The sequence below is a fragment of the Puma concolor genome, chromosome B4 (assembly GCF_028749965.1).
Source record: "Puma concolor isolate L17-30 chromosome B4, mPumCon1.1.hap2, whole genome shotgun sequence".
Taxonomy (NCBI): Eukaryota; Metazoa; Chordata; class Mammalia; order Carnivora; family Felidae; genus Puma; species Puma concolor.
The window spans coordinates 98,146,474-98,166,360 of NC_141673.1; the positions used below are offsets into that span (position 1 = coordinate 98,146,474).

General features: G+C 38.2%; 1 protein-coding gene across 2 annotated transcripts; it reads left to right on the forward strand.

Moving 5' to 3' along the window:
* The first annotated feature begins 1,510 nt into the window (after nucleotides 1-1,510).
* LOC147579321 (C-type lectin domain family 2 member B-like) lies at nucleotides 1,511-19,567 on the forward strand. 2 transcript variants are annotated; one of them, XM_086714085.1, is made up of 7 exons: nucleotides 1,511-1,799; nucleotides 3,592-3,691; nucleotides 3,969-4,052; nucleotides 8,408-8,521; nucleotides 11,388-11,533; nucleotides 15,814-15,917; nucleotides 18,616-19,567. In XM_086714085.1, exons 2-7 carry the CDS (start codon nucleotides 3,658-3,660, stop codon nucleotides 18,740-18,742), a joined length of 609 nt encoding a protein of 202 aa, XP_086570211.1. In that variant the 5' UTR covers nucleotides 1,511-1,799; nucleotides 3,592-3,657; the 3' UTR covers nucleotides 18,743-19,567. The 2 variants fall into 2 exon arrangements, with proteins under 2 accessions (XP_086570211.1, XP_086570212.1); XM_086714086.1 differs by lacking the exon at nucleotides 1,511-1,799 and having other exon boundaries at nucleotides 3,554-3,691.
* The last annotated feature ends 320 nt before the right edge of the window (nucleotides 19,568-19,887 follow it).

Below are 19,887 nucleotides of genomic sequence, written 5' to 3' on the forward strand. Positions count from 1 at the left end.
TGCTAACTTTTAGAGTCCATTTTCCACTTGGTTCCTTATATACACAAATGTTATTCAATACTGCCTAATAAAGCCCAATCTCTTCATTTGCACTGAAGATATTCTAGATGCTGCTGAAGAGGATGGGACTTCCAAAGTCAGTCACTTCACTCAGCTGCTGCTTCGGAAGCACACGGGAAGCAGTCGGTCTTATCACCCCACAACCCGGAAGACAGCGCTGCCCTGAGAGTTTAGAGGTCGTACTCTTCACCCTCTAAAATACACGTCCAAAGTCCATGTGCTGGCTTAATCATTCCTTACCAGTGAGGTATATAATAGTTGGTAGCAAAAGAAATGATGAAATACATTTCTGTTAAATGACGGCGTTTGGCACTGGGGAATTTGACATAAGCCATAGGTAGAGATGTCTGGCTGCCGTGCAGAGGAATGACACCCCGGGCCTGGCAGATCACAGTCCATAGGCATGCTTGAAAACCGTGTTTGCCTTTAAGAGAGAGCCCTGTCGCCTGGGAAATTTGTAGAATGCTTTCTTCATTATCTCTATTCGTGTCAGAAACCTACTTCCTGAAAGCAATGAGCTAGATCTTAAAAAGAAACAGCGTGAGCCAAAGGCAAACCAGAAAAAAGAAAGCTAGAGACTTCACATGTGTTCCCACCAGTATTTAGAAGAGGATGAGACAGTTGTGGTTTGGGAGTGATGGAAAAGGGAGCTCCAACCAGGAGAAAGTGCTTTTGAAAAGACTTCCCCTGGTGTGGCTGGCATCGAGGTGGATTTATTGTTATTAGTGCACATTTCTAAGAAGACGCTTGAAGCTTCATAGCATTGGGGGCCCTTCAGATGGACAGATCAATGTGGTTGATATGAAAAAACCATATCATATGGTTCCTGCTTTTGTTCCTGCCTAACACTTACTTGTAGGGTTAAAAAGGGCATAGAGCTGCTCACTGAATTAAACACATAATATAGTTTTAAAAATGCTTTGATAGTTTTTGCTACAAGAGGTCGAATAGATAAATTTGACTTTAATGCTCTAAAAGGAGCACAGTCAAACCTATTTAGTGTTTTAAACATGTCTCTTTCTTTCTGTCCTAATTTTTCTTATGTAAAGACTCTGTTTCTTCAGGCAGTTTAAAAAGGACACAACAAGTAAGTACTATTATTCAAATAAGTATGTGCTATATTCAAATCATTTATCTCAATTTTTATGTATTTAGATTTACTATAATATATTAAGCAATATGGCTATCCTTAGGATGTTTGTTAAAAACAGAGTCCAAAGTGTATACACAATTTATAATATTTATTTATATATATAAATAGTAAAAATAATTGGTAATTTACCTTCATTTTGTAAAAAGAAAAAAACCATGTCAAGTTGAATGTGGATATTTCCCTTTTTATTTTTATAAATTTTTACATTTATTGTTAAGCATTTCCGAACCTCATGAGATTTTGAGAATGCCTTTTTGTTTTTATGCTTCAAGGTAACTGCTAAAGCTCAGGTTTGTACTGATCCACAGAATGTCTGCAAACTTCAACATTTGAGGTCTCTAGGACTCCTGTCTGACACAGAGTGCAGGAGTAAAGGAGACCCGGATGCCAGTGGAAACCATGTGGGGGAGTATCTATGGTCACATGGCCATCGGCTATCTTTCTCCTGACACGGTCTCTCTGAGAGTCAGTCAAGCACGTCAACTAGTACCTTCTGGAGTCAAAGCAGAGGTGAAAGGCCCCCAGAGCCAGCACATCATCGTAGCTGTGATCCTGACCAAGCTCTTTTCCGGCTGTGAAATCCCAGGTATGGATGAGGTATTGCAGCCAGCGAGGTTGGGTGACCCGTGCCTGTGATGTCACATTGTCCAGCAGAGAAGGATAAAGTAGCATTTGCTATGGGAAAGCTGTGGACAAAGTTGGGAGGGCTTTGCATTGTTGCCCCAAGAACTGACTCCTGGATCCGTGTTAATCCATATCGAACGTTAACTTTATTCTGCAAATGAGGAAAGGAGTGGATCAGAATATTTCTGATGCAGAATATGATTTTTTTTTTAATCCTGAGGTGTTTTAAGGAGTATGTGATTCTTTTTTAGACAGTATAAATCTGTGATTTTCCCCCTCTTATCTCTATGGGTGCTACCTAACTGATTAGCAATGAACTATCCAAAGGTTGAATTCTCTCTTCTTTCAGTTAAGTGTAACAAAAAAGTTTGATGCTTTGACAATAGGAGTATTTTTCTAGCAAAATAAATCCAGCTTTATATTTCCAAGTTTAGTTTCTTATTATTTTGTTATACAGATAGTCAATTAAAATACTACTAAACAAAAACCGGTTAGCTAGGAATACACGACCTTAAGACAAGATATATAATTTGGCACTTTTGTAGAGGGAATATTTCTTGAAAAACAAATGACAATGTGTATACATTTTATCATTATTTGATGATTTTTCAAGTTTCCTGACAGTATAATGTAATTAAATGGTGAAATATTAAGATATTTTAAAAATCCAAAAATCATATCTATTGAGGAAAAACAGTTATCTGATTCTTTCTACAGTTACCAAAAATATTCTTTAGGGGAAAATGTTTTCTCCTCTTTAATCACTGTGTATTTTATTTCTAGGGGAGAGAGATTATTATGTATTTTTTGTGAAAATATTTTCTATAAGCCAAGTGTAGGTGAAGGATCATATTTTTGGATAAATATAAATAAGCTATTTTTATGACATATATACTTGAACTGAGTATATATTTCCCTTTTAAATATAACATAATATTTTGACATAAATTTACTTGAACTAGACTATCATTTAAAATATTTTATGCATGTTTATTTATATATATAATATAAGTTTATTTTAACTAAAGAGTATCATTTACAGTCTGACATTGGGAATACTATATATATTCCTTTAAGCTCAGTTTTCCTCATCCACAAACAGAAAAGAAATCAATCACCATGAATTATAAGTCATGCTTCCCTCATTTAATGTTACTTCCTAAACTCCCTTTCCTTGAATCTCATGATTTTCATATTTTCCTCATACTTGAAAAAGGAGTCATGATCCGCTGACTCTAAAGTTCAAGGGATAATATGAATGAATGAGCAGGGTCTGACAGAAGCTATGTGGCAGGCGCATTGTTGGTCAAATTGGTGTGTGTGTGTCCTTAGTAAGAAGGGCTTACTCTATTTGGTGTCAATATAATTGCCATTTGGGCATAACACAGGCACTAAGTGATCAAAAATAATTTTCAAAAGGTGATATAAGCCTAGAGGTTTAGGTGAGTATGGAATATATCAATTATTAAATTTTGGCCATGAATTCAATGCTTTGAAAGAAGTGAATGCTTAACATAACAAGCTCATAAATGGTCATGGACCATTATTTAATTGTGTAGAATCTCTGTTGTAAGGCATTACAAAGATGAAAAAAAAATTTCCCTGATATTCCCAGATACTTGCTTTAACCTGTTTATTTCAGATGATCATGCTTATCATTCATTTAGCTGTCCCTGTTACGTAATGATAAATATTGCCATTTTAATGCCTCAGGCCACATTGCACAGGATTCGAACTGTGTTCTTTGCCTACAGTCCTCAAAAATGAGCGAGTAGAGAGCGACGTGCACGAATCTGATATCACCCGTTTCAAGGAGACAGATGGACGAAAGATGTTCAAAGGATGAAAGGAGAGGTAAAGTTTTTTGTTTGCTTTCCTATTTTGTGAAAATATGATTTCAAGTAAGAAGAAGTGAAATCATGATAATTGGGTTTCTGTATATTTGACGTTATTTGTCCGGTTCTTCAGAGATCAAGGGGTATATGTAAATGTAAAATTCAAGGATATTTGTAATCACAGTAAAAAGGGATATTCATTTCCAATTCCAGAATGAATTTCCATTTTGTTCCAACTCTGAGGGCTTTCCTAAGCTCAATGCTTACTATATATTTTGCTTTCTGAATCTGTACAGAATTTCCACAGCGTAAGGTTGCATTAACCCTGGGAGTTACATGTTTTTTCCTCCTGCTGGCAAGCACAGGCTTGAGATATATGCGTGAGTATCGGGCACACACATGTTTTTTTTTTTTTTATGAGAACAATGAGCTAGAGTGAAAAATGAGATACCATAACTGAACTTCTGCTGAGCCTTTGTAAACTATAGAGTCCTATAGAAATGTTAGTAATCATGATGGTGTTTATAATATCGATGACGATGATTTTGCTATTTTGCCATCACTTAGCTTTTATACCGCACGAAATAGTGTATGTCATGGCTGTAATGGCACAAAATTTTGCTGAAATGTACAGTGAGGTTTACATATATATTCATCTTTATATTTTGTGAAGGAGGAAGTTTTCCATATGAGCAGAGAATTGGAAAAATCTTTCTTTGAGTATTACACTCCTTATCATACTGCAATACTGCTTAAATCACAGAGGAATATAAGGTTGATCTATTTTTATATCACTTTTTATATTTTTCACATCGATTGTTAAAAATTTATATACAATGCTTTTTAAATATCTTCTTCCTGATTTTTTAATCCTTTGGCTCATGAATTCAGCAACAATTTCGAGGATCTTTCTGGGTCAGGGCCTATATATGATAGATACTAAAGGTACAGCAATTTTAAAAAGTCAGCACTTAATGAGCTCAGTTTATAGGGGAAGATTTTTTTTTAAATGAAACAGTTATATATTTTTTAAAGATGAGGTTTATTTATTTATTTATTTATTTATTTATTTACTTTTGAGAGAGAGAGGGAGCATGCAAATGGGAGAGGGGCAGAGAGAGATGGGGAGAGAGAAAATCCCAAGCAGGCTCCTCACCACCAGTGCAAAACCCGGTGCTGAGCTCAAACTCATCAACCGTGAGATCGTGACCTGAGCAGAAGTCATATGCTTAACTGACTGAGCCACCCAGGCACTCCCATTTATTTTTAATGTCTTAGTTATTTTTGAGAGAGAGAGAGAGAGACAGAGAGAGAGAGAGCATGAGCCTGGGTCGGGGGCAGAAAGAGAGGAAGGCAGAAGATACTAAGTGGGCCCGGTGCTGACAGCAGGGAGCCTGATGAGCAGCTGGAAATCATGAGCCCTAAGATCAAGACCTGAGCCGAAGTCAGACACTTGGCTGACAGCCTCCCAGGTGCCCTGTAAACAAAGCAGTTTTTAAAATAAAATATTATTAGTGCTGGGGTAATGGCTTCAAGATATCAGCTGAATAGAATATTTCATGCTGAGGGCCAGAAAACTTTCCTCCAGGAGATAATAATTGATATGATGTAAAGGATAGGTAGGACTCAATCAGGAAGCGTGGGGTAGAGAGACTACTTATCCAGGCATAGAAAACAAGAACCAAAGAACTGGATGCTTTAGGAGAATTAAGAAGTAGCTATAAATAGGTTTGCCTAGGTATGCACGTTTTGATAATTTTAATATCTTAAGAAATTTTAGATTTGTTCTAAAAACAAAAGAAACCACTGAAAGGTTTTATGTGAGGGAAAAACATGACTCCTGTCCCATGAGGCGATAGGGATTTGGGAAAAGGTCAATCTCAACCAAGTAGGTGGAGGGAGAAGATAACAGGATGTTTCAGGAATCAGGGTTAGTTAGAATGACTGAATTAGTGTTATGAAGAAGTAATGAAGGGTAGGCACCATTTATGAGAAATCTTTAATAAGAAGAATTGCTAGAATATGAGTGCATGAGGGAGACATTTGAATCAGTGATACCATTTGACATGAGGCTTACACACCTTGGTGAATGTATTCCACTAAATATTACAGAGAACACAAGAAGAACACTAAGTATGGTTTGGTGTTTGCATAGGTGTGCTAATAATGGTAAGGAGTGAGGTGCTTGGATATATCAGTGGAGATGACCAGAGAGAATGAGATTGGTCTTGTGTGTTAGAGTGGGTTTTAACAGCAGACACAGACCATCAGCACGTACACGGTGGTATTAAAAGTCTGGAGATCAAGGAAGATGCCTGGATGAAAGATACTGGAAGATATCATAGAGGAAAGCAGAAGCTGGACCATGCTCTACCTTGTGAAACCAGGGAGAGTAGATTAGGCTAGAAGAACAAGGGTGAGGCGGGGGATCGTAGGATAAATCAACATTTAGCTGGAGGTAAAAGATGAGTAAAAACAGTGAAAAACCATGATGCTTGGTTAAACAAGTAGGTGGGAGTCCAAAACATTATGCTATCATGGAGAGAAGGCAAAGATAGTCAAGGGTTCCAAATAGTACGGGAGGATCAGGTATTATAATGGCTAGAAGTAAGCTTATTAAATTTGGCGAGAGAGGCCAAAATGATATTTTCTAGAGTAGCTCCAGTAGGATAGTGGGTATGGTCAAAGCCTGACTGTGATGGCTAAAACTCATTCACACATTAGGAAGCAGAGACAGTGAATACAGAAAAGTATTTTTTCAATTATGACTAAGTGAAACATTTACCAAGCCTTGTAAATAAGTGGATCTATACGATCTCGAACATTGTTAAAGGGAGTATAACCTGATACAAGCACGTTGTCAGTTTGGTACTATCTTCTAAAACTCAACATGATTCAGTAATTCTCACCCTAAGTGTATATCCAACGGATATACTTGCACATACACAGAAATGAACATCTACAGAACAGTTTGTAGCAGTGCCATTCACAACATCGAACATCTCACAACCACTCAAAAGATCATTAATGGGAGAGTAAATGAGATCTCTGCAATTGATTTACCAATGGAATTTATGCAACAGTCAAAACAACGACCATGGTATCCAACAGTATGCATGAATTTCAGCAAAAGCATATGAAATGGAAAAAAAAGGCAAGAGCACAAACATATATGTGTATGTCCTGATACATTTTTATCAGCTGAAATAGTTAAAAATGAATCAGTACATAAAGAAGGAATAATACTGTATGTAAAACGTATGAAGGGAGTAATTGAAATGTGCATTAGTTACAGCATGTGAGAGAAGTAGGGAGATGAGATGAAATGACTACCAAAGTAAATAAATGTAATGCTTAAGGTCCTGGCTACAATTTGGGGTAGCTAACAACTTGCTAACTAAGGAAGAAAAACCAGTTCTGAGAGCAATGTGGTAAGTGTCTCATGAATGGAGGAATGTGAATAATCTTATGCTAACACCCAAAATGACAGCAAAGAAAATAACTCTGTTACAAAAAATATGAAAAAGAAAGGACAGGAACTTTGTGGGAAAGCTGACTTGAGATGGTCATATGCAAGAGAAGGGAACCATGAGAAGGAAACTGTGGAGGGTTCAAGAGAGAAAATGACAGTAGGAGATCAAGATCACCAAAGATTCGATCGGGGATGAAATCCAGAGCAGGGGTGAGAGTTTCATACTTGTTCAATGCAAAGCACATTTTTTTCTGGGGTAGAGTGATAGATACCTGTGTATCTATAGGAGGAGGTGCAGGAAGGTGAGGAGAAGGTATCCTTGCTGGTGACTGTTTCCATGCAAAGGAGCAGATGAGGCCATGTTCTGAGAGGAAGGGGCAAGGAGGTGCACCAGATAATTTAGACAAAGTATAAATACTTGAAATAGCTGTTGAATTGAGAAAAGAGTGTGACTCAGTAACTATACTGAGTAATATTGAGTGGTGAAATGGTGAAGCAAACTGTAAGCGTTGGTCAGCATTAGTTTGTATGTGTACAGTTTTGTGATTTTTGTCATTTGAGTTGCAGAAACTTGTGTTCCAAAATTGGCCATTTCTGTATATTTAAAATTTTTGTTTTTATTTTTCAAGGAGGCCCCACACCCAACCCCCATGACCCTGAGGTCAAGCGTGGCTTGCTCTATGGACTGAGCCAGCCAGGAGCCCCAGTGAAGTTGACTATTTTTAGAGGCGCATGAATACCATGTTGCAATCTTCTTAGAGGTCCTGCCAAAATTAGTTCTATATCATGTGTCCTTGGATAGACAAAAAGGAAAGGACAAGGGAATTGGTTAGTCACAAGAAATGGTAGTATTTAGGTACTTGAGGTCTTAATCTCTCTCTCTCTCTCGCTTTTTTTTTTTTTTTTAATGTCTTTAATTTATTTCTGAGAGAGAGATAGAGAGAACACAGGAGAGTGGGGGTGGGCAGAAGGAGAGAGGCGGCAAGAGGATCCAAAGGCGGCTTCGGGCTGTCAGCACAGAGCCCGACGCTGGGCTCGAACTCATGGATCGTGAGATCATGACCTGAGCCAAAATTGGACACTTAACCGACTAAGCCACCCAGGCGCCCCATTGACACTTCAACATATTTTAACGTAACATTTTCTCTGATTGTACTTTCATTTAATCAGCAACATTCACTATGCCATTTAGAATTAGAGTGATTATAATAAAGTGATTTATTACAAGCATTCAAGACCTTAATTTTATAATATGAATTGAAGTTTTTCATAGGTATTCTGGTGCCACCAGGCAGGATATGAAAAAAACAGAAGAAAAAAATGCTTCCTTAGCAGAAGTTGGAGATCACTCAATTCACTGTAATCAATTCAGTACAGGTATGTACTGAATAATTACACTAGTAGTTTACAGATTTTTTTCCCATGGAATGATCCCATATGTCAAAATGATCCCATTTTGATATATAACTTTAAAACTTTACATTGAACTTAGTTAGGTTCTTTAATTTTGCTTACCTTTTTAAAAAATCAAATCCTGGGGCGCCTGGGTGGCGCAGTCGGTTGAGCGTCCGACTTCAGCCAGGTCACGATCTCGCGGTCCGTGAGTTCGAGCCCCGCGTCAGGCTCTGGGCTGATGGCTCAGAGCCTGGAGCCTGTTTCCGATTCTATGTCTCCCTCTCTCTGCCCCTCCCCCGTTCATGCTCTGTCTCTCTCTATCCCAAAAATAAATAAACGTTGAAAAAAAAAAAAAATTAAAAAAAAAAAATCAAATCCATTTTCTTTATTATAGCTAATTGAACTGTTGCCTTTCACAAAGTCATTTTGATTTGATTGAGTGATTTATGCCTGTGATGAATTTTCTCCAATATAGATCCCTTGGAATTAATACCATTCTCTTATATTCACTTTGGTGGATTTCTCCTGAAGGGAGAACTGCTTCGTATTGGAGCAGTGTATCTGTAGTTGGGAAGTCATGATTTCTCAGTGTAATCCGAGCAATGGTCTGAGGTCTGAGAGATGATCTTTGGCCCCACAGTTTGGCCAAAAGCTATTCCCAACAGACTTTTGGGATACAGGAAAACCACCTATTTTTTCATCATTCAGTGTGAAGTAAGGAAGAAATACAGGGAAAGGAAAGGTCTCTAAGTTGTCTCGTGGTTGAGGATCATGCGGCTTTTGTTTTAAGATAAAGACCATGACGCATTCCTTTTTTTTTTCATTTTTCTTTTATTTAAATCCAAGCTAGTTAACATACAGTGTAGTAATGGTTTCAGGAACAGAATTTAGTGATTCATCATGTACATATGTAACACCCAGTGCACATCCTAAGTGCCCTCCTTAATGCCATTCACCAATTTAGCCCATCTCCCCACCCAAACCCCTCCAGTGACCCTCAGTTTGTTCTCTGCATTGAAATATCTCTTATGGTTTGCCTCCCTCTCTGTTTTTTATCTTATTTTTCTTCTCTTCCCCTATGTTCATCTGTTGTGTTTCTTAAATTCCACATTGAGTGAAATCATATGATACTTGTCTTTGATTGACTTATTTTGCTTAGCATAATACACTCTAGTTTCATCCACATTGCTGCAAATAGCAAGATTTAATTCTTTTTGATGGCTAATATTTCATTATATACATGTGTGTGTATATATATGTGTGTGTGTGTGTATACACACACACACACACACACATATATATATATATATATATATATATATATATATATATATATATATATGTATATATACCACATCTTTATCCATTCATCGATGGACATTTGGTCCATTTCCACAATTTGGCTATTGTTGATAGTGCTGCTATAAACATTGGGTGCACGTTCCCCTTCAGCATTTTTGTTTCCTTTGGATAAACACCTAGTAGTGCAGTTGTTGGGTCATAGGGTAGTTCTATTTTTAATTTTTTTGAGGAACCTCCATACTGTTCTCCAGTGGCTGCCCCAGTGTGCATTCCCACCAGCAGTGCAAAAGGGTTCCCCTTTTTCCACATTGCCAACATCTGTTGTTGCCTGAATTGCTCATTTTAGCCATTCTGACAGGTGTGAGGTGGTATCTCATTGTGGTTTTGATTTGTATTTCCCTGATGATGAGTGATGTGGAGCATCTTTTCATGTGACTGTCAGTCATCTGATGTCTTCTTTGGAAAAGTGTGTGTTCACATCTTTTGTCCATTTCTTCACTGGATTATTTGTTTTTTTGGGTGTTGAGTTTGATAAGTTCTTTATAGACTTTGGATACTAGCCCTTTATCTGATATGTCATTTGCCAATATCTTCTCCCATTCTGTCAGTTGCCTTTTCGTTTTGTGGATGCTTTCCTTCACTGTGCAGAATCTTTTTACCTTGATGAGGTCCCAATAGTGCATTTTTGCTTTTATTTCCCTTGCTTCTGGAGACATGTCTAGTAAGAAGTTTCTATGGCCGAAGTCAGAGAGGTTGTTGCCTGTTTTCTCCTCGAGGATTTTGATGGTTTCCTGTCTTATGCATCTCATCCATTTGAGTTCATTTTTATGTATGGTGTCAAAAAGTGGTCCAGGTTCATTCTGCATGTCGCTGTCCAGTTTTCCCAACACCATTTGCTGATGAGACTGTCTTTTTCCACTGTAGTTTCTATGCCTGCTTTGTCCAAGATGAGTTGGTCATACATTTGTGGGTCCATTTCTGGGTTCTCTGTTCTGTTCCATTGATCTATGTGTCTGTTTTTGTGTCAGTACCGTAATGTTTGATGAAAACAACTTTGTAATACAGCATGAAGTCTGGAATTATGATGCCTCCAGCTTTGGTTTTCTTTTTAAATATTCCTTTGACTATTCTGGGTCTTTTCGGGTTCCATACAAATGTTAGGATTGTTTGTTCTCTCTCTGTGAAGAATGTTGGTGTTATTTTGTTTTTTTTTTAAATTTATTTATTTATTTTTTTTTTCAACGTTTATTTATTTTTGGGACAGAGAGACACAGAGCATGAATGGGGGAGGGGCAGAGAGAGAGGGAGACACAGAATCGGAAACAGGCTCCAGGCTCTGAGCCATCAGCCCAGAGCCTGACGCGGGGCTCGAACTCACGGACCGCGAGATCGTGACCTGGCTGAAGTCGGACGCTTAACCGACTGCGCCACCCAGGCGCCCCTGTTGGTGTTATTTTGATAGGGATTGCATTGAATATGTAGATTGCTTTGGGTAGTATCGGCATTTTAACAATATTGTTTTCTAACCCATGATTATGGAATGAAGACAATGACACATTTCAAGGAAAATGGTACTGTTGTCGAAAAAGCTGTTACCACTTTTCAAAAGAAGAGGAAACTTGGGAGAGGAGCAAGGTGGCATGCCAAGATCTGCAGTCTAGTCTCGTGAAGATTGATACTAAAGAGGAGCAAGTATGTCTACTCTACTAAACCTGAGTAAATGCTTTCTGGGAAATTTGTATGTCTTGAGCTAGGATAATTGTTACAATTGCCTCCGGTATAATTTGGCCACTTTGTTTGGAAGCACTTGTTAACTGGTGCAGATGTCTCTGCCGAGGAGGAGACAGAGACCTGGTGTAACAGAGACCTGGAAGAACCATCGTTTTCAGCCAGGGAAATGGTGATGTGAGATGTTTTTCAGTCTTTTTAGTCTAGGTGTCACATCTTCCCTTTTTAGTATACTTCAGAGAGTTCAGTATTTAGCTTCTCAGAGCTCATACAGGGCGAAAGAAAAATCAGCCTGAAGGAGACAATTTCGTATTGTACTCGGTTCTGGTCCTTCATCAGTATTTGGGACTGATCACACTTTTTTTTTTTTTAAGCTTATTTATTTTGAGTGAGAGACGGTGTGAGTGGGGGAGGGGCAGAGAGCGAGAATCCCAAGCAGGCTGTCAGTATCGGTGCAGAGCTCAAGGGGCTCAAACTCACAAGTGTGAGATTATAACCTGAGTTGAAGTCGGCTTAACTGATTGAGCCACCCAGGAGCCTTGGGACTGATCACACTTCTTAAACTTTTTTTAATGTTTATTTATTTTTAAGAGGGGGGAGAGGGGCAGAGACAGGGACACAGAACTTGAAGGAGGCTCCAGGCTCTGCGCTGTCAGCACAGAGCCAGACGCGGGCTCGAACTGACAAAGTGAGAGAACATGACCTGAGCTGAAGTTGGACGCTAACCGATTGAGCCACCCAGGCACAGCAAGATGAGACTTTTAAGGCAAGATGAGACTCATTTTCATAGCCATGAGAAAAAAGGATGAAAAATAAAGAGATTGAATGTAGTTGCAATGATTGTTTAAAAACGTATTTTTTTTGGGGGGTGGGATGCCTGGATGGCTCAGTTGGTTAAGTGGCCAACTTTGGCTCAGGTCTTGATCCCACAGTTCATGAGTTCAAGCCTCTCATTGGGCTCTGTGCTGACAGCTTGGAGCCTGGAGCCTGCTTCAAATTCTGTGTCTCCCTCTCTCTCTGTTCCTCCTCCACTCACACTCTTTCTCTTTCCCTCAAAAATGAATACAAGCTAAAAAAATTTAAAAAATGTACTTTTCTTTTACTTATAATCCAGAATGACAGAGGAAACATCTCTTTTCTAGAAGAGAAAAATTTAGATCACATTGCTATTCCTTATGTAGTTTGGGAATATAAAGTCAATCGAATGGATTCTGATGATTTCCTTCTAGTGATTCCATTTAGGCACTGATTCCAGTTACACTAATTATTCATAGCAATATTATTTCTATTAGTATCTTGTGAAGGATAAGTTAAAAACCCTATGTTAAAGAAAAGACAACACTCAGGAGTGCCTGGCTGCCTCAGTTGGTAGGGTATTTGACTCTTGATCTTCGGGTTGTGAGTTCAAGCCCCACGTCTGGGCCTTACTTAAAAAAACAAACAAAACAAAACAAAACAAACAAAAAAACTTCTATATTTTCTTATTTATAAAACTCTTATTAAAATAATAATATGAATGAATACCTTTTAACTGTTGGAAACAAATGAGTTAGGTAACAGCATATGGATTCAAACAAATTAAAAAAAATCCAGCTACAGCTTATAAGTACCTTGATTAATTTAAACCTCAGTTGTCCTCTATCAATTCCTAAATGATCTGAGATTTTTCACTCAGAAATTAACATTTATTATCCATATTTCCCTTGTAATTTCCAATCCAGTTTTCTTCAGTTTTAGTCCTGCCACTGAAGTTTCTGGACTTCAGAGTTTCACTGTTTCATTTTTGAAGGAGAGAGAGAGATAGAGTGTAAGCGAGGAAGGGTCAGAGAGAGAGACAGACACAGAATCTGAAGCAGGCTCCGGGCTCTAAGATGTCAGCACAGAGCCCGACGCAGGGCTTTAACTCACGGACCGTGAGATCATAACCTGAGCCAAAGTTGAAGGCTTAACCGACTGAGCCACCCAGGCGCCCCTGGACTTCAGAGTTTCAATGAAGCTTCTTCTTATACCTGTTCTCCTTGCATTTCCATGAACTAATCTACAGCCTTTGAAATTTATTGAGACTTTTGCCATTGATCAGAGCAAAATCTGAGTTTCATAGTCTATTACCTCATTGTGATAGCCTGGCTTTCAGTGTCTGAACTGGACTGCTGATATACTATACAGACCTGTGAGAGACTTTGCTGTAGAACAGCATTACTCTTACACTGATAGTTTAGGATTTCCTATGTTTTGCTGCTTTGTAAAGCCTAAGAGTGTGATGAAAACAGTGGCTTAAATCCCTTGATACTGAAAACTGAGATTGCGTTTGATACATTTCTGTGTACCTCTAAGATCTAGCAAAATTATGTGAGTAAAAGAATCAAAGAATAGTTTTAGTGTTTCTTCAGAGACCTAGAAATGATAAAGCATGTATTTGTCATGTTTATATAATACCCATCCATTTTCCTTAGGCATTTAAACATACTGTATTAAAATTTTTTCTTACACAGTTACAGTGAAAAAAAAATTGGTGTGTGTGTGCATGCATGTGTGTGTGTGTGTGTGTGTGTGTGTGTGTGTGTGTGTTTGAGAGGAGAAAGAGGGAGGATGATTAGATTACATTCATTTTAGGAAAGAACATTAATTTGTTGCTTCACATTTGCATCCATAGGAAACATTTGAAGGAAATAAAATACGTCAATTGGAATAATGATTACAAATAACTTACAGTATTTTTATGTTAAAGATATTTTAGAGACTGCATACATTATCCAGTCCACAAAATCTTAAAAGAGATAAGGATTCCCACTGTATAGATAAGAAAACGTTCAAAGAAGTTTTATTTGCTTAAGGGCACAAAGCAAATAAGTGGGAAATGCTGTGTTAACATGTAGGTATAGTTTCTTCATTTTTCACTGCCATATAATATTCCACAGTGTGGATATACTTCATCCATTCTCTAGATGATGGGAATCTGGGTTGTTTCCACCTTTTGTTGTTATGAATATTCCTTCATTAAACATGCTTAGACACGCTTCTGTGAAAAATTGTTCTGTGTGTCCTCACTTCTATTTATCCTAGGAGTGGAATCACTGGGCAATGTTTGTAACAGTTTAATTTTATACGATAGTTCTAAATTATTTTTCGATATGATTTGAGCAACAGCTTAAAAGATAAGTTCGATCTCTATCATCACACAAACTTGGTGTTAATTTTAATTTCTGCCACTTGAATAGTTGTAAGATATATCCTTGTGGAATTGAATTGCGTTTTTAAAATGTTTACTTATTTTGAGAGGGAGAAAGAGAAAGAGAGAGCTTAAGAGAGGGTCAGAGAGAGAAAGAGAGAGAGAGAATCTCAAGCAGGCTGTGCACTGTCAGCGCAGAGCCTGATGTGGGGCTCAATCTCAAAAATCATGAGACTATGACCTAAGCTGAAATCAAGAGCCAGATGCTTAACCAGCTGAGCCACTCAGGTGCTCTGATATGCACTTTTCTGATCTCTAGTGAGCTTGGTACCTTTCTATACATATGGCTATATTCCTTATTTACTTGAACAACTTTTTTTAAGTTTATTTTTGAGAGACACAGAGTTTGAGTGGGGAAGGGGCAGACACACACACACACACACACACACACACACACACACACAGAATTCAAAGCAAACTCCAGGCTCTGAGCTGTCAGCACAGAGCCCAAGGTGGGGCTTGAACTCAGGAACCAGGAGATCATGACCTGAGCCGAAGTTGGACACAACCAACTGAGATGATGCCTTATTTATTTGAAATATGTTCTCATTTTTTTGTCCATTTTTTCTTATTGGATAATTTTGTTTTCTTGTTGATTTCTAGAAACATGTATTTGTTCTTTAAATTATTGCAGATATCTCCATATTTGAAGCTTGTATTATACAATCTCTAAGGTGTCTTAGAGAAGAGAAGAAGAAGATGTCTTATGAAGAGAAGTTCCAGGTTTAGTGCAGTCATATTTACCTATCTACTTCATCATACATGGAGATATTTTTAAAGTTCATTGTCTCCCTTTCTGTATATTTTTCATCCAGTCACCAAGAATTGAGTGATTCCTTCACTGAAGCATTTCCATTTCAATGTCTTCTCTGCCCCATGGAGAAATTAGCCCGCCTCCTTCATTTATCATAGTGGCATTTGGAGATCTAAATGCTCAGTATTTTAGGAGTCCTCTGTGGGTAAGGCATTTTCATTGATGTTGTGAATAATCCTAATTATTCTGGTTTACACACAGATCTTCATTCAATCAAAAATAACATACAATTATTGGATTGGATTAAAGGTAGGACCCAAGAATCCCCGAAAGTGGCTGGATGGCTCAATCGTATCTCAGAGTCTGTAAGTTTTTATTTCACCATCTTCCTGCCCTCTTTCCTGCTTAGTAACTGATTGGTAGATTATTGGTGAACAAGAGGAACAGATCCTTGGGGACTTAGGGAATATCTTTAATTCCCTTTGATCTCGCTTCTTAGATAGGCAACTGAATGCAAATCTGAGACCTCAGTAGACCCAAAGAGCATGATTTATTCCATGTTCTTTAATGGAGGGTCCTTCCAAACACAGTAAAATGATATTTTGTTTTTGTATCTTTCTCTTGTATGTTCTACAGTACTAGCAGGTACACATGTACGGTTGCAGGAAATGTTAAAAATATAACAAGGAAAGAAAAGTTGTATTTATAAAGCCAGTTCTCTCTGGAAGTGACATCTGTACCTGTTTTCTTGGTATCATTCAAGAACAACAACAAAAAAAGAGCTTATCCCAATAAGTCATCTAATAATGTTGCACTCTAACGTGGTCATTAAAATCTTCAATGGTATTATTTAGCAGAAGTCCACATAATTTCTGGAAGCTCTGTCTCATTAGTAAATCACATAGATTTGTTGGTTGATGTCCAGGAAATGAGTTCAGAAAATGTAGAAAAGCGATCTGTTTTAACTGAGTCTAAGTAGCAGGGGGACACCATGAGAAACAGGCTATTTGACATGCTGTTTATTGATGGCCCACGATGTGCGAGGCACCCTTCTAGCCACTGAAGCTATAGTGGTGAATGAAACACGCTACAGTGTCCCACCCTTATGGATATTACATTCCAATGCAAACATCATAGTGCTCTAGGTGATGAGTGATGACAATCCCAATATGCCAAGTAAATTACATGGCACATTAGAGGATGATAAAAGCTACATGGTGGTGTGAGGTCTTACTTTTAGCTCTATCACAAGATATCTTTTGTCTACGAAATTAAGAGGAAGAGATTTCACTGCTTTAAATGTGGGGGTCAGAGACAGACTCCTTGAGAACCGATGTTTGTACAGTATCTGTTTTTATTTTTTATTTTTATTTTTGAGAGAGAGGGAGCGTGCATAAGTGAGCAGGGGAGGGGCAGACAAAGAGGGGAGCAATAATCCCAAGTCAACTCCACACTGCCAATGCAGAGCCCAACACAGGGCTCAAACTCACAAACCATGAAATCATGACCTGAGCCAAAACTAAGAGTCAGATGCATAACCCACTGAGCCACCCAGGCACCCCTGTGTTGTTCAGTATCTTGAATGAGCAGGGCATGTGGATTAGCTGATACAAATGCATCCCAGCAGTAACAACAGCTGTGGTCAAGACTCAGAGGTAGGAGCGTCCTTAGCATTCCTGAGGAAACAGCAAGAGGGCCTGGGATGCTGGAGCAAGGGGAACGAGGTGGGAGAGAAGTAGGTCAGAGAGGGAATGACGGTGAGAGCATGCGGGGATCAGAAAAATGTAAGACCTTGGATTGGTTCCTGAGGGTCATGAGAAGCTATTAGAGGGTTTTAAGCGGAGGAGGGACAAAAGCTGGCTCCTGCTTTGGAGACGCACTCTGGACAGTCTGTTGAGCTGAGATGGCCATGTGGCCAGATTCTATACTTGTTCCAAAGATGTGTTGTGAGACGGACAAATCAGGGATGGTGTCAGGTTTTTGGTCCAGGAGTGGTAAGAATGACGTTCCCATTAACGTTAATAGGGCATATTTGGAATTCAGTTTTAGACACAATGGTAGGAAAACTGTAAAGCATTGAAGTATGTGCGGGGGTGTTGCATGGGCCTTGTGATAGATGATCATGCTGATCAGGTGAGAGGTCTGTGCCTGGGATGCAAATGTTGTGTGCAGCAGTGAATAGACAGTGTGACAAGTGCGAGGCTGGGATGATTCTTGGGAATCTAAGGGCTGAGCCCTTGGACACCCTCATGTTTAAGGTCATGTTAAGATAAGGGGACAAGAGGATAACCAGAAAACATCACCGAGAAAAGTGCTTCAAGAGACAGAAGGAAACCCATGAAGGGTCAGTGAGGGCAATGGAACCCCCTACAAAGAAGTTCTACTGAAACAACAGCTGAATGTAAAAAGTTGGGGACACCTCCATTTTATTTCTTGAAATGGTTACTTCCCATCAGATTCTTGAGGATTTGGGTGAAAATTAAAACTAAGAAATGTTTTTATCTGGACAGTGTAGCCCAGCCTTCACATTTAAAATCCAGGTACCTTAGGCTCATGGCCCAATTTCACCGAAGTCTAATGCTTCATTTGGTGTGGAAGACATTAGGCTCAGTGGAGAAAAAGTGCACTCTATTTTAAGTGCAAATCAGCACCTTTTTTGCTCAAAGTGAGGCTAGCAGTGGAGATGCTTGCTCTGGGCACATCAATCTGAATTATAGGCACTTAGAAATATGTTTATATGTAATTGCAGTGTGTCACTTAATAAACATTCTTTATTTGATCACTTCCCAGACGTGTCAGGAGTCTTAGGAGCATATTTCAAGTGTATATGTATAACTCCCTCTACCTCGCAGTCTACACTACCCTTTGTACTTCTTCACTAGTTCCAGTGGTCCATTGGCAACATTTCATTAGGTTTAGATACAATGACGCTTCCTGATCTTAACACTCTATGTCCCTGTCAACATTTCTATGGCCATAGATATAAGTGCACATATGTTTTCAATTTGTGATAAATTTTGCCTGAGAAATGTCTTTCTAAAATAAATTTATTTTCTGGTGCAGGAATTTAGAACACCGTGGACCGACTGTAAAATGTGCATGCCTCAAGCCATCAATTATTTTTACTACTAATTGTAGCAGACTCTACCATTACATTTGTGAAAAGGAGTTCTCTGGCCCTGATAATTAAAAGAAGTACTGTGATCAACGTTTTAACATTTCCATTCTTTAACAGGTATTCAGAAAAAACAAAGGGTTTTCACTCAGATTAGTCAATTATGTATGATTTATGTAGGATTGTGATGTTTCAAACATCTCTCAGTAAGGATACAAGAATAGCAAAATTATACATTTAAAAATACATTTTTTTTTGAAATTTCAAGAACCAAGTCATCAGAGAATATGAAACAAATTCATTTTGATTGAGTATAAGATTTTACATTTAAAAAGTAAATAAAAGATCTTGATTCAAATCGGTGATTAATGCATTCACATTGTTGAAAACATAAGAGGTACGAACTGATGAACAAATTCTCTCACCCCATCTTGGCCCCTATGCACCTAGTTGCCATCTGAGAGGCAAAAATGTAACTAGTTTTGATAGTATTCTGGAGACATTCTAGAAAAGTACCACCAAAGGCATGCTATCGGCGAAACAAATGTTACACAACTACAAACCGTTGTATTGCTTCTTTATGTTTTTGCTTAAAAATATGTCACATGGTTTATTTCGTACCAGTACATAAGAAGGTGCCTCAATTTTTGTAAGCTGCAGCAAATGATACGCCAAATGGATGTGCCAACACTTTATTTACCAGTGTTGTTTCCAATGGATATTGAGGTTTGTCCTAAAAGTTTACAGTTGTTACACAATGGTGGAATGAATAGCACTTAATACAGTCTCATTTACCATCATGGATAGATATAGGGTAAATGTAGGGTAAATGTCTAGCAGTGTACTTTCAGCATCGAAGTGTGTATACATTACATTTTAATAGACCATTTCATATTTCAATAGAGGCTGTACGTCTATATCTGCAGACAGCAACGTCCAAGAATTCCTGCTTCCCCACTTCCCCACCATAGTGTATTATCAATCTGCTTGGTTTTCCCAATAAAATCCTCACCAATTGAAAAAAAGGTTTATTTGTGTCATTTCAATTTATAATTTCCTGGTATTTGTGAGGCTGAGCATATGTTTAGGGTATTTTTTTCATTTAAACTATCTGTCCATGTCATGGTGGATTAATATCACAAACCTAAGTTTGAGCAAAGAAACCAGACATAAAATCGTTCATCCTATAAAATTATACTTTTTTCATAATGTTCCTCACC